This window comes from Sardina pilchardus, chromosome 2 (assembly GCF_963854185.1).
Source record: "Sardina pilchardus chromosome 2, fSarPil1.1, whole genome shotgun sequence".
In the NCBI taxonomy this organism is placed as follows: domain Eukaryota; kingdom Metazoa; phylum Chordata; class Actinopteri; order Clupeiformes; family Clupeidae; genus Sardina; species Sardina pilchardus.
This window is the reverse complement of record NC_084995.1, coordinates 13,668,794-13,680,776: the sequence shown is the minus strand read 5'-3', so window position 1 is coordinate 13,680,776 and position 11,983 is coordinate 13,668,794. Positions and strand designations below refer to the sequence as shown.

The following is an 11,983-nucleotide window of genomic DNA, read 5'->3' as shown; positions in this document are numbered from 1 at the left end:
TGGCAGGCTATGGTGCGAGCGTGATGATGTACTCGGTTCTTTAACTCTGTTACTATAATGGGCCAATAGAGGTGCAGGCTCCTTCATAGACACACACACACTAATACAGCTCTATGATACAATACTGCTCCTCCACCATCTTGTTGGGCTCTCCTGACAGGCCACAGAGGCCCTGCTACTTGGACTTGGACTGAGAATGGTGGGGTTGTGCACACACAAACACGCACGCACGCACGAACGAACGCGCACACACACTCGTTCGTATGCATGCAAACACACACACACACACACACACACACACACACACACACACACTCGACGACACTCACTCGGCACACATGCACGTACATGTGCACAAACACACACGCACGCACACACGCACACACCTCTTTGCTCTCTCCAGGCAAACCAGAAGGGTCCTGGCACTTGGACTGGTTGAAGCCAGTGGAGTTGCCCATGTAGTTGGCCAGCAGGTACTGGACTATCCGCGTGGAGGGCTTAATGGTGCTGGACGAGATGGGCACGCCCACGTAGTACTGCGGAGCACGAGGCTCTGCGCACACAAACACAAACACAAACACTATTATAAACACACAGTCTCAGTCACAAAGGTGAGGCAGAAATTAAAAAGGTTGTTTCAGGGTGTGTGCGTGTGTCTGAGATATGGACAGCTGTTCTTTGTTCTTCGTCCTTGCGATATATGATCGTAACACTCCATATCCATCGACATAATATCGTACTATAGTGTTTTTGGAATGTGCGTAAAAATAGGGTCTCTGTGTATGTGTTGGCGTGTGGGTGGTGTGTGTAAAAGTAGCTGAGCATATTTGTGTGTGTGTGTGTGTGTGTGGATCACTCACCCAGAAGTGATTTATCCTCAGGGTTGGTCAGCGATCTAAAATAGCTGTTATTAGACTGGATCAGGAAACCATACAGCAACTGAGTCACCTGGGGGGCGAGAGAGAGAGAGAGAGAGAGAGAGAGAGAGAGAGAAAAAGTGATAAAGAGTATGAGTATGTGTAAATAGACAAAGAGTGTGTGTACGTGTGTATGTGAATGAGAGAGCGAAAGAAGGAAAGAAAGAGAGAGAAACAGAGAGAGAAGCGAGTACAGAGTGGAGAGACACACAGATATGACATGTGGTCATGTGATGGATGGTGTAATTGGTCATGGGATCTCACCGTCTTAGAGTCCGCGCTGATATTCTGCAGCTGAGACTCCTCCCCTCCCGCCTGGAGATACAGAGAACGGGCCACTAGTGTCGACACGTTGGTCAAATCCTGAGAGAGAGAGAGAGAAAGAGAGAGAGAGAGAGAGAGAGAGAGAGAGAGAGAGAGAGAGAGAGAGAGAGAGAGAGAGAGAGAGAGAAAGAGAGAATTAGAGATGGGGGAGTTCGTATGAGAGAGAACTGAGATGGGGCTATAGACCTCTGAAGTTTGCCTACAAAAAGGACCAAAAGCTGCCATGACCGCGCATATAAGGAGATCTGGATCTACTTATATGGGCAAAGCAGGCAGCTTTGGGTCCTTCTTGAAGGCGGACTCCAGAGGCCAGTAGCCATGGGAACAGTGCGTACCCGAGCGATGTCAGTGACGTACTCCAGCTGCTCCTCGGGGGTGAGGCCAGAGGGGTAGCTAACGTTCAGGTAGGCCGCGTTGTCATACACACTTTCATAGTACCTATGAGTGAGAGACACAAAGACATCAGCGTCAACAGCACAGTCAAACAGCCATCGGTCAATGCGCGCACGTGCACCGCACACACACACACACACACACACACACACACACACACACACACACACACACACACAAGTATGCATACAAAGCCTCTGATGATGTCCTTGCTCTGTAAACAAGAAACAATCCCAGCCAATGGTGGCTCAGGAGCCTGTCTGCAATCTGATTGGCTGTTGACATTTGAGCAGCATCTCGAACCCATTCATGCACACGTCCATCCTCCCACTCACTTGTTGGCGAAAGCTGCCGAGTGGTCAGCCAAGACCACGCCTGGGACAGCGCGAGACAGGAGGAAGCGCTGGAAGGAGGAGGGCGGGAGAGCCTGAGTGACATCAGGCACAGCCAATGGGAGGCCAAGATCCGCAGCAGCCGTGTTCATGTTTTTCAGCATATTCTCCACCTGGGAAAGAAACAAGGTCGATGGATCATGCCGTAGATCCAGTCATTTATGTTTTTATGTCTGTCTCGCTTCATCTCTCTGTATGTCTGTCTGTCTCACCTCCAGGTCGACGTTGCTGTCATTCTTCCGTGAGATTGGGTCACTGTGCACCCACAGATTTGAACCTCTCCGCAAGCCCACCTAAACACACACACACACACACACACAAAAAGTACACACACGCACATCACACAACATGTATATGTATATGATGTGATCTGCGAAAACCCATCGCATGGTGCACTCAAACATCCTTGATTTTTGCTCCGTTTCAACCCTCCCTGTTAAAATTTGACCAACTTAATTCAATTAAATTTATTGATATTTATAGTGTGATATCATCATGACCATGGTCTCAAGACACTTTAACAACATGCACGGTTAGGAGTAGGAGTATACCCCTAATAATAACATAAAAATAATAAAAACACGTTGATTTGTACAGTAAGTAAAACCAAGCAATTTAAAATAAATAATAGCATAGATAAAGCAATAAATAGACAAAAATATAGTAAGAAAATAAAATCATAATCACATCAGGTCAATAGAAACAGGGGTCAGGTAGCTAATGAATGACCAAAATGCTGTGAAAAAAGAAATGTTTTCAGTTGCGATTTAAAAATGTCCACAGAACCAGCCTCTCTGGCGTATAGTGGAAGGCTATTCCAGAGAGTGGGTGCATGAAAAGCAGAGGATCTATACCCTGCTGATTTCTTCGTTACCAGTGGAACAGTCAAAAGGCCAGCACTCATAGAGCGCAATGTGCGTGCTGGTACATATGGCTTAAGAAGCTCGCTTAAATAAGCAGGGGCAAGATTGTTTATGGCCTTGTAAGTCAAAAGAAGGATTTTAAAATCAGCTCTAGCTTTTATAGGTAGCCAGTGAAGAGCAGTTAAAACAGGTGTAATGTGGCTATATTTCTTAAAGGAATACGCCACCCAAAAATGAAATTAAGCTAGTCTCGGTCACCCCCAGAGTTAGAACAGTGAAAAAAACCCGGTTAAAATCCGTCCGGGCATTCTCCTGCTTTGGGAGCAGCGATTTTAGCTTTAGCTTAGCACAGTTGCTGTAGATAAAGGGTGTCAGTGAGCACGTCCTCCAAAAAAGTGACCGAGACGTCTACATTTTTTTCTAAATATATCTTGGGAGCCGTGTGTTCAAAACGAGTACAAATCATAATGCAAAATCGAACGAGACTATTACCTGGGCAGATCTTTACTTGGAACTACATGTATATTCAGCCTCATCGCCGGCGAAGCACCACTAGCTAGGCGCAAAGTTCTCACGTAGCACCACTTGAATCCCATCCCGTGAAGTTCCAGTCGAATCTAGAAGTAGGGAGTTTACAAGACTGCTACGTGAGAACTTTGCGCCTAGCTAACGGTGCATCGCGAGCGATGAGGCTGAATATAGTTCCAAGTAAAGATCTGCCGAGGTAATAGCCTCGTTCGATTTTGCATTATGATTTGTACTCGTTTTGAACACACGGCTCCCAAGATATATTTAGAAAAAAATGTAGATGTCTCAGTCACTTTTTTGGAGGACGTGCTCACTGACACCCTTCATTTACAGCAACTGTGCTAAGCTAAAGCTAAAAACGCTGCTCCCAAAGCAGGAGAATGCCCGGACAGATTTTAACCGGGTTTTTTTCACTGCTCTAACTCTGGGGGTGACCGAGACTGGCTTAATTTCATTTTTGGGTGGCGTATTCCTTTAACTCTCATTAAGACTTTGGCTGCTGTATTTTGGATGAGCTGAAGCCTCTGTGTCGTGCTTGCTGGAAGGCCAGAGAACTTAAGATTTTGATATAATTCTAACAGCATTCTTAACACTGTCCCCTGTAGCAAAATCCTGGACATCATCCTCCCAATATCTTGGATGTTGCTAGGATGGTCTCAGAATCATAAGTTGGTTAAACTGCACCATGTGATGGGTTTTCCCTCCCAGATCACATCACATATCTGGATCAGGTGCAAGTATCTGGACGTTTATGTGTAACATAGTATGTAGTATGTATTTAGCTACTGCTTCAGTACTCCAGTTTGTGTGTGTGTGTGTGTGTGTGTGTGTGTGTGTGTGTGTGTACCTGTCCGATCTCCAGGACTGAGTGCACATTTTCCATATCAATCACAAAATTCTTGTTGTCCATGTCATACACCATTTTGGAGCTCCCAATGTAGTCAAAGGTCTCCTGAAAACAAACAGGAGAGAGGATCACACACAAATGTTTACACTTGAAGGTTCTCCCTCTCTCACACACACACACACACACACACACACACACACACACACACACACACACACACACACACACACACACACACACACATATAGATGGTCTCGATCACACTGGGCTACTTTGAATTTTAATTACCCTTAAATAACAATAATAAAAAAGTAAAACTTCTATAATGTGTGAGTTTATTCATTTCTTTGTACTACTCATCATACAAGAAATCAAAATCCAACCAATTGCACCAGTTTGCACACACACATACACACCCCTTGGAAGAAGGTGAAGAGGATGTTCCGAGGTGGTGGGGCTTGTTCAGCCGTAGCTTTGAGAGCCTGGGAGGCGGCCAACAGGGCCACGATCCCGGCCACAGTCCCCTCAGCACCCGTGGAGATATCCCAGAAGAACGTTCTGCCATCCATCTGAGAGAGAGAGGGGGAGTGGGGGAGAGAGAGAGAAAGAAAGAGGGAGAGGAAAGAAGAGAGGTGGTGACAGAGAGAAAGAAAGAAAGAAAGAAAGAAAGAAAGTAACAGAGAGAGAGAGAGAGAGATATTCCACACTTGGTTATTGAACTGCTGGTCAAAACGTACTGTTCCTCCCATATAATGCACTACCATCCAATACAGGCAGAGTGAGAGACAGAGAGAAGACCTGGGGGGGAGAACACACATCAAATGGGCCAGCTCTAAAAATAGGCCAAGGCACAACTTTGAAGGAGAAATGAAAATGGGCAAAAGAAAGAGTAGCAACAGTGAAGAGAGAGGGAGAGAGTGAAGAGGGAGGGAGAGAGAGAAGAAGGGGGGAGTGAAAGAGGATTAACAGAAAGAAATGGAAACATAGTAAGAAAGGAGAAAGAAAACAAACACGAGAATGGATGGAAGAGGCAATGAGGGAACGAAGTTTGTGTGTACGGTATGTGTGTGTGTGTGTGTGTGTGTGTAGCAGTAGGCTATATGAGAGAGGAAGAGAAGGAGAGTAGCAAGATGCAGTGCCTAGCCCCAGGAAACACAAAGCTCAAATGTCAGGGATGTTCTTAATTGATTTGTCTGCAGGTCTGAATACAAAAGTGGACACGAGGGTGGGACCTCGGGCTGTCACTTACCTTGGCTGCTGCGACAACCACGCTCTCATTGGCCTTGTGTCCCTTCGCTGTAGTATTGATCGGGCGGAGAGGAGCCCAAATATTAAAATCTCCCAGTGGATCACAGACAGCCTCTGGAAGCCAGAAGGACAGAGGGAGGGAGAGGGAGAGAGAGAGAGAGAGTGAGAGAGTGAGAGTGTGTCAGTGGCAGTGTGTGTATATATTATATGTATACCTTCACAACCTGGCAACTGTGCTCAAAGGGACACTGTCTGTGTGTGTGTGTGTGTGTGTGTGTGTGTGTGTGTACCTGGGTTGAGGCTGTAGTTGTTCTGGATGTCGTTGCGTCTCATGCAGGTGGCTGTGCTGGTGACGGCGTGCATGTGGGAGAAGAGCTGCAGGGCACACAGGGGGTACGCTGGTGCACTCCCATTCAACCCCATATTATGCTCCAAAATACACTACACACACACACACACACACACACACACACACACACACACACACACACACACACACACACACACACACACACACACACACACACACACACACACACACACACACACACACACACACACACACACACACACACACACACACACACACACACACACACACACACACACACACACACACACACACACACACACACACACACACACACACACACACGAAAAAGGAACACAGAAACACACAAAAGAGAGAACGAGTAAAACAGTAAGAAAGCAATACTTGGAACAAGACCTCAGCTATTCTAACACAGAAAAACACAGGCACAACAGTACTAAAATTCTCTCACACACAAACACACACTCATAGAGTCCACCCCCTACACACGTCCAGTCTGTCCCCATACATGGAAGTATCAACATGACACATTGCACAAACAAACACAAACACACCCAACTGTTGGTGTGTTCTTGGATCCTTTCATCTCTGCACACAGCTTAAGCGTGAGGGGACACACACACATACACACACACACACACACACACAGACACACACACACACACACCTTGCGGATGACTGCAGTTTGGTTGTCGTCCTTCATGGAGAATATGGGGAATTTGAAGGACTCAAAAGACAGATCATTGCCCAGAGGATTCCACACTGTTCCATTACAGTCTGCCAGCTGAGGACCATAGGTGTCCGAGTAAACGCCTGACAGAAAAATGGCATTCAGTATGATTTTGATTATAAGCAACAATCATATCCTTTCATAGATGGCTACAGTTTGAGGCATCTGAAATAAATGGCAAAATAAATAAACAAATGTCTGTGTGTGTATACACACACACACACACACGTTACAAAGATTACATAATGTATATTTATTATGCTCGGCCAGTGGTTGCTAGATTTTTAACAGTCATGCACCCCTTGTAACCTACTATTAATCTTTATAAAATGAATAACATAAGATTACAGAGGTTAAGAGGCATGTTAATGTCATCTGCGCGGGAGTATTAATATTTTTGTGATTGGTCAAGATTGTTAGAAGTTAAAAAACTCTTGTGACTGCTCTAAAATCTTTGATCAAGATTCTTCGTCTGTCCATGCCATCTCTTCCCAAGCATGGTCAAGGGGGGAAAAAGCTAACAATACAAAGACATAGTTTTATTTACTGTGGTGCATCAATTTATTTTGTGGCACCGAGACTGCAGCTCACGACATGTCTGGTTGGGAAGGCAGTTCACAGATCTACTTGTAGCACCCGCAGCGGTATATGCCCCTTCAACTCAATACGTAATTCGCGTAGCAGTTATATGCTGTGCTATATTACATTTCCTACACACAAACTCTGTCTGTCTGTCTGTCTGTCTCTCTCACCCACACACACACACACACACACACACACACTCTACCTGTGTGCTGATTGGGGCACTTGTTGTGAGGGGAGAACCCCTGAGCAGGGCTGGAGCTGGAGATCACCACGGCAACTCCCGCCACTCGGGTGGAGCTCTTCATCTGCCTCATGACAGTGCTGCCATAAGTAAGGACACACAAGCGCATATATCACGTTTATCCCACTGCAAGGTTCAGGAACAAAACCGTGCACATAGAAAAAAGGTAGCCTTTATTTGCACACCAAATGTATTACATACTTCACCTTTAGTGCCAATGTTTTGGCCAATATTTTCATAAAACAAAAAATCACCCAGAATTACACAAGCCTGTGGGATACGTCATGAGAAGCAGGAATATTTTTGGTTCGTCACGATCTCTCAGCTACAATGAAGGTGTATGTTATTCTGTAGCCTCTGTGCATGTGTACTGTATGTGTGTATGTGTGTATGTGTGTGTGTGTGTGTGCATACCTGTTGAAGAATGAAGCATCCATGAGTACCATGTAGGGTGCATGGAGGCCGGTATTCATTATTATATCCAGATCTGAATCAGTCTCCAACAAATGGAGAACTCCAGTGTTTCCCGACATGGAGGCTACAAAGACACAAGACAAAGAGATGCATCGTCAACACAATGCCCGGTTTTGGTGACCTGTCCCCGGTTTTCACTGTAATGGACAGACCCAAAATTGGAATAAAAAAAAGAAAGGAAACACTGACCAAACATATAGTTGCACACCCTACATGCACAGGCTTAAGCCAGCCAGAGCAAGCACTCAGCTCAGAGCTCAGAGATGTTCTAGAATGCCCATATGTATGGTATTTTGATTGGTGAAATAGCATCTTTGAATATAATAGAATCTTTGCCCTTTGCGAGAGACAGCTACATTCCATTCATCCATCACCTCCGTCTGGGTTTGTTTGTTTGTCTGTCTGTTTGTTAGCAAGATAAAAGTAATGGTTGGATTTCGATTACATTTTCAGGGAAGGTCTGAAATGACCCAAGGAAGAGACGATTACATTTTGGGAGTGATCCGTATCACCGTCAAGATTCAGGAGGCATTTATGTTTTTCGCTTAGTGGTGTAATGGCATGGCCACATGGTGGCGATCTGAATAGTTTAGGTTCAAATGTATGTGACAACCTAGGAAGAACTAAAAAGCACTCAGAGAGCGCAGACCTCTGCCTGTATTGTTCCTCTAAGTAAGCTATCAGGATACAACTCATAAATAAGGTTTTGCACTCCGATATAATGTCCATGAAAAGCCTGCTTTACCTCTTTGTAGTCCTTTAGTTTGGTTTCTGCCATTCTAAAGCGTGCAAATGTTTTCATCCATGCGGGCCACGAGCTTAGTTTGAGGTCGACCGGATAACTTTTATTATTAGCTTAGCCTACTTCTTGCTTGGTTGTCATACATTTTAACCTAAACTATTCAGAGTGCCACTACGTGGCCATACCATGCCATTACATCGCCAAGCAAAAAACACAAACGCCTCCTGTATCCAGATGGATTCAACGGATCACTCCCAAAATGTAATCGTTCTTCATTGGGTCATTCTAGACCTTCCCATCCATTACTTTTTGAGTTATCTTGCTAACGAACAGACAGACAGACAGACAGACAGACAGACAGACAGACAGACAAACAAACAAACAGTCCCCAATGAAAACATAACCTCCTTGGCGGAGGTCTGCGCTCTCTGAGTGCTTTTCTAGTTCATTCATTCATTCATTCAGCCAGCTAGCTCTGACGAGTTTGAGTAGTACAAAATATATAATTGGATAGGTGAACCAAAGGTGTTCTTCAAATGTTATCTACCGGAATGTTATACACTATTTAACGGTTAACCTACATATTGAGAGAAAGTGGAAAAGAGCATTATGTCCAATATTCCAATATGTGGTTTAATGTTCTGCAATCTGCACTATGTCCAATATTCCAATATGTGGTTAAATGCTCTGCATTTGTCACTAGTAGGTCACTTTGACACTAAAAGTATGCTCCTGTGTTGTGACCCTGTATGATACCTGTCCTGTTCCTAAACATGGCAGGCGCCAGGGTTGATATCACTTATTACCTCCGCCAAGGAAGTTATGTTTTCATCTGGTTTTGTTGGTATGTTTGTTTGTTTGTCTGTCTGTTTGCTTGCAAGATAACTCAAAAAGTTATGGCTTGGCGGAGATTTGCGCTCTCTGAGTGCTTTTCTAGTTTTGTTATCGTTGTCTAGCTGGCAAGCCAAACTATACAGAAATGTATAGTCTGGAGTCGGACCATTCACAGAGCTGAAGCCTGTGGGCTTCTTTCTGCTCAACCTTCAAAGAAAAGCCCAAGTCTAACTCTTCCAAAGCCGATTCAAACGAGTGCGCTTCATTAGCCACATTGATCTTTCGTTGTTCTCTATGGTTGTTGCAACACGGTCTCACACCCAACTCGTCGAACGAGGACGCATGGTTCAGCCCCCTGGCGTCAATATCGGAAGCCGAAGGTGAGCTAAGGCGGGCTCAAGGACTCCGTACACAGATAGAACGTTCTGATTGGACCGACTGACTTGGTGTCGAACGCAGGCTTGGCCTTAATGGTGCGACCCTAAACCATCGCATTAGGCAAAAAAGATGTTTTGCCGCTAGGGTGCATGTAGATTTCTAGGCTAATCATTGTCTGTTTTCGCATCAAAAGCCATTGATTAAGGTAGACTGGATGTCTCATGACTTTGCCAGATCTTTAGCCATCAAAAGAAAAAGTCTGAGGAAGGGGCGTAAGGGATTGAAACGTAACCGAATAAAAAAGGCACGTCATTGGGAGCTCTCCATGTGCGGATCTTCACTTTTTCTTAGAACAGTACGTTTTTTGATCTTGCACCGACCCCCCCCCCCCCCCCCCGCAAAAAATGGATGTGTGTGATAAAGTTTGAATACTTAAACCCTAACTGTTTCCTTGTCTAGTTGATGGATCTTTAGGTGAAGTCATGCTGTCTCTCCCTTAATGCACATTATTGTAAATAAAACTCTGTTCCTGATTTTTGGTCTGACTGGGTCTTCATTCATCTGTACCATCATTACCATCAATGTATGCATGATCTACAATTTGCAATAATGTGTGTGTTAAAGCAGCAGCTGTCTGTCATAGCTTGTGTTTAGACATTTCCCACCCTCCTGATTATTTTGTTACCCATGCATAATACATTGGGGAGGCTATGACAAAATTTGAGTGACTGGGTTGATGGCCAATGAGTTTTGCCCTGTGTGCTATGATGGGAAAACTGATTCAACCCTCCAAACCATATATTTTCTGAGAACTTTTGACAAGATTTGGGAAAGAACCGTTTACTTACACTGGCAGCCCATCTGATGTGTCGCGTTGAGCAGGCGAACGCATGGCACCGTGTTATTCAACTCTACATAGATCTTCTGCTCCACAGAGTTACCGCTTGCAACTGGAAGACAATGATAACATACAGTTACTCAACTGACAAATTATTAACCTGAAACATTTAGCCTACAATGACACATAACGATTCAATAGGCTACCATGCAGTAGCCTACTAATATAAAAGGGACCTGAATGACTACAATGACACAAATAACATTATGTTTTCCAAAGTAATTCCAACATTGTCCCACTATTCTCGATTGGTTTTCAACAGAAAATGCGAATGTTACTTTCCAGAACGACTCCACTAGCCTCAGCTGAAGTAAGACTGTGATTTTTGACATAGCTAGCCTACTAAAGTCTTCTACGGTGTGGAGATGTCGGCGCCGTAGGGCGCAGTCACGAGTTATCAGGCTGGTTGATACTGAGGTATTGTGTGTGTACATGGGAATAGATACAATGTGGATACTCTGCTATAGGTTCAGTTATCCTCAGTGACATTGAGTTTAAAGTTACACCAGGCTCTGATCAACAAACTGCTCAACATAAATGATCATACGGATAGATATCGTTCGAGGATTTAGGTTTGAGAAATGAGAGCAGGTTTCGGCGAACCGGTGACTTGCAACATTATTGCAAATTCGACAAGCAAGCTTTAAATTAATCGGAAAACAAAACAGCCCGGCGTCAAATGATGTGTTCAGTCGCTTACTCCGGAGGCTTAATTTCAATTAAACCACAATACTTACTTTGAATGAACCAGCAAAATGCCACTGTTATTATCCATTTAGCAAAACCGGGGCCCATCTTCCTGGTTTGAAATCACAACTGGAAAAACACAGGAAGTTAGTATTTTCCGCTTCCGCTCCTTCCTAGTACACTCCTTCTTCGTCTCTGGTTGTAGCCTATCCACAGCAGGACTCTACTGCCACCCATCGGCAAAGAGTTGCAGTGTCTTAATGTCTTCCTACAGTTGTGATTTGATTACGTGATATGATATCACAATTAACTCAACTTAGCACCGCTATGATGCCAGGCTATGAATAGCCCATTTGAATAAGATGCTCAGGCTCAGCCCTGTGAATAGGTGTAGCCTACCCTATTTGAGTGTATATTCTTCTGTAAAATAGGCCTACAGTGCTGTGAATTATTTGCCCCTTTCCCAATTTCTTCTATTTCTGCATATTTGTCATACTAAAATGTTTCAGATAATCAAACTGATTTTACTATTAGACAAAGATAACCCGAGTAACCACAAAATGCCATTTTA

General features: G+C 44.4%; 1 protein-coding gene across 1 annotated transcript in view; it reads right to left on the bottom strand.

The window, feature by feature from the left end:
* ncstn (nicastrin) overlaps positions 1 to 11,622 on the bottom strand; it is a 14,500-nt gene extending 2,878 nt beyond the window's left edge. The window contains exons 1-15 of the mRNA XM_062519550.1: positions 11,463 to 11,622; positions 10,676 to 10,777; positions 7,814 to 7,937; positions 7,361 to 7,479; positions 6,511 to 6,656; positions 5,803 to 5,953; positions 5,514 to 5,626; positions 4,681 to 4,833; positions 4,265 to 4,369; positions 2,239 to 2,319; positions 1,970 to 2,139; positions 1,577 to 1,679; positions 1,182 to 1,280; positions 861 to 948; positions 387 to 553 (exon numbers count right to left, since the gene is read on the bottom strand). Coding sequence (XP_062375534.1) covers positions 387 to 553; positions 861 to 948; positions 1,182 to 1,280; positions 1,577 to 1,679; positions 1,970 to 2,139; positions 2,239 to 2,319; positions 4,265 to 4,369; positions 4,681 to 4,833; positions 5,514 to 5,626; positions 5,803 to 5,953; positions 6,511 to 6,656; positions 7,361 to 7,479; positions 7,814 to 7,937; positions 10,676 to 10,777; positions 11,463 to 11,520 — 1,779 coding nt within the window. The 5' untranslated portion in view covers positions 11,521 to 11,622. The remainder of the gene's footprint in view (positions 1 to 386; positions 554 to 860; positions 949 to 1,181; positions 1,281 to 1,576; positions 1,680 to 1,969; positions 2,140 to 2,238; positions 2,320 to 4,264; positions 4,370 to 4,680; positions 4,834 to 5,513; positions 5,627 to 5,802; positions 5,954 to 6,510; positions 6,657 to 7,360; positions 7,480 to 7,813; positions 7,938 to 10,675; positions 10,778 to 11,462) is intronic.
* Positions 11,623 to 11,983: the final 361 nt, after the last annotated feature.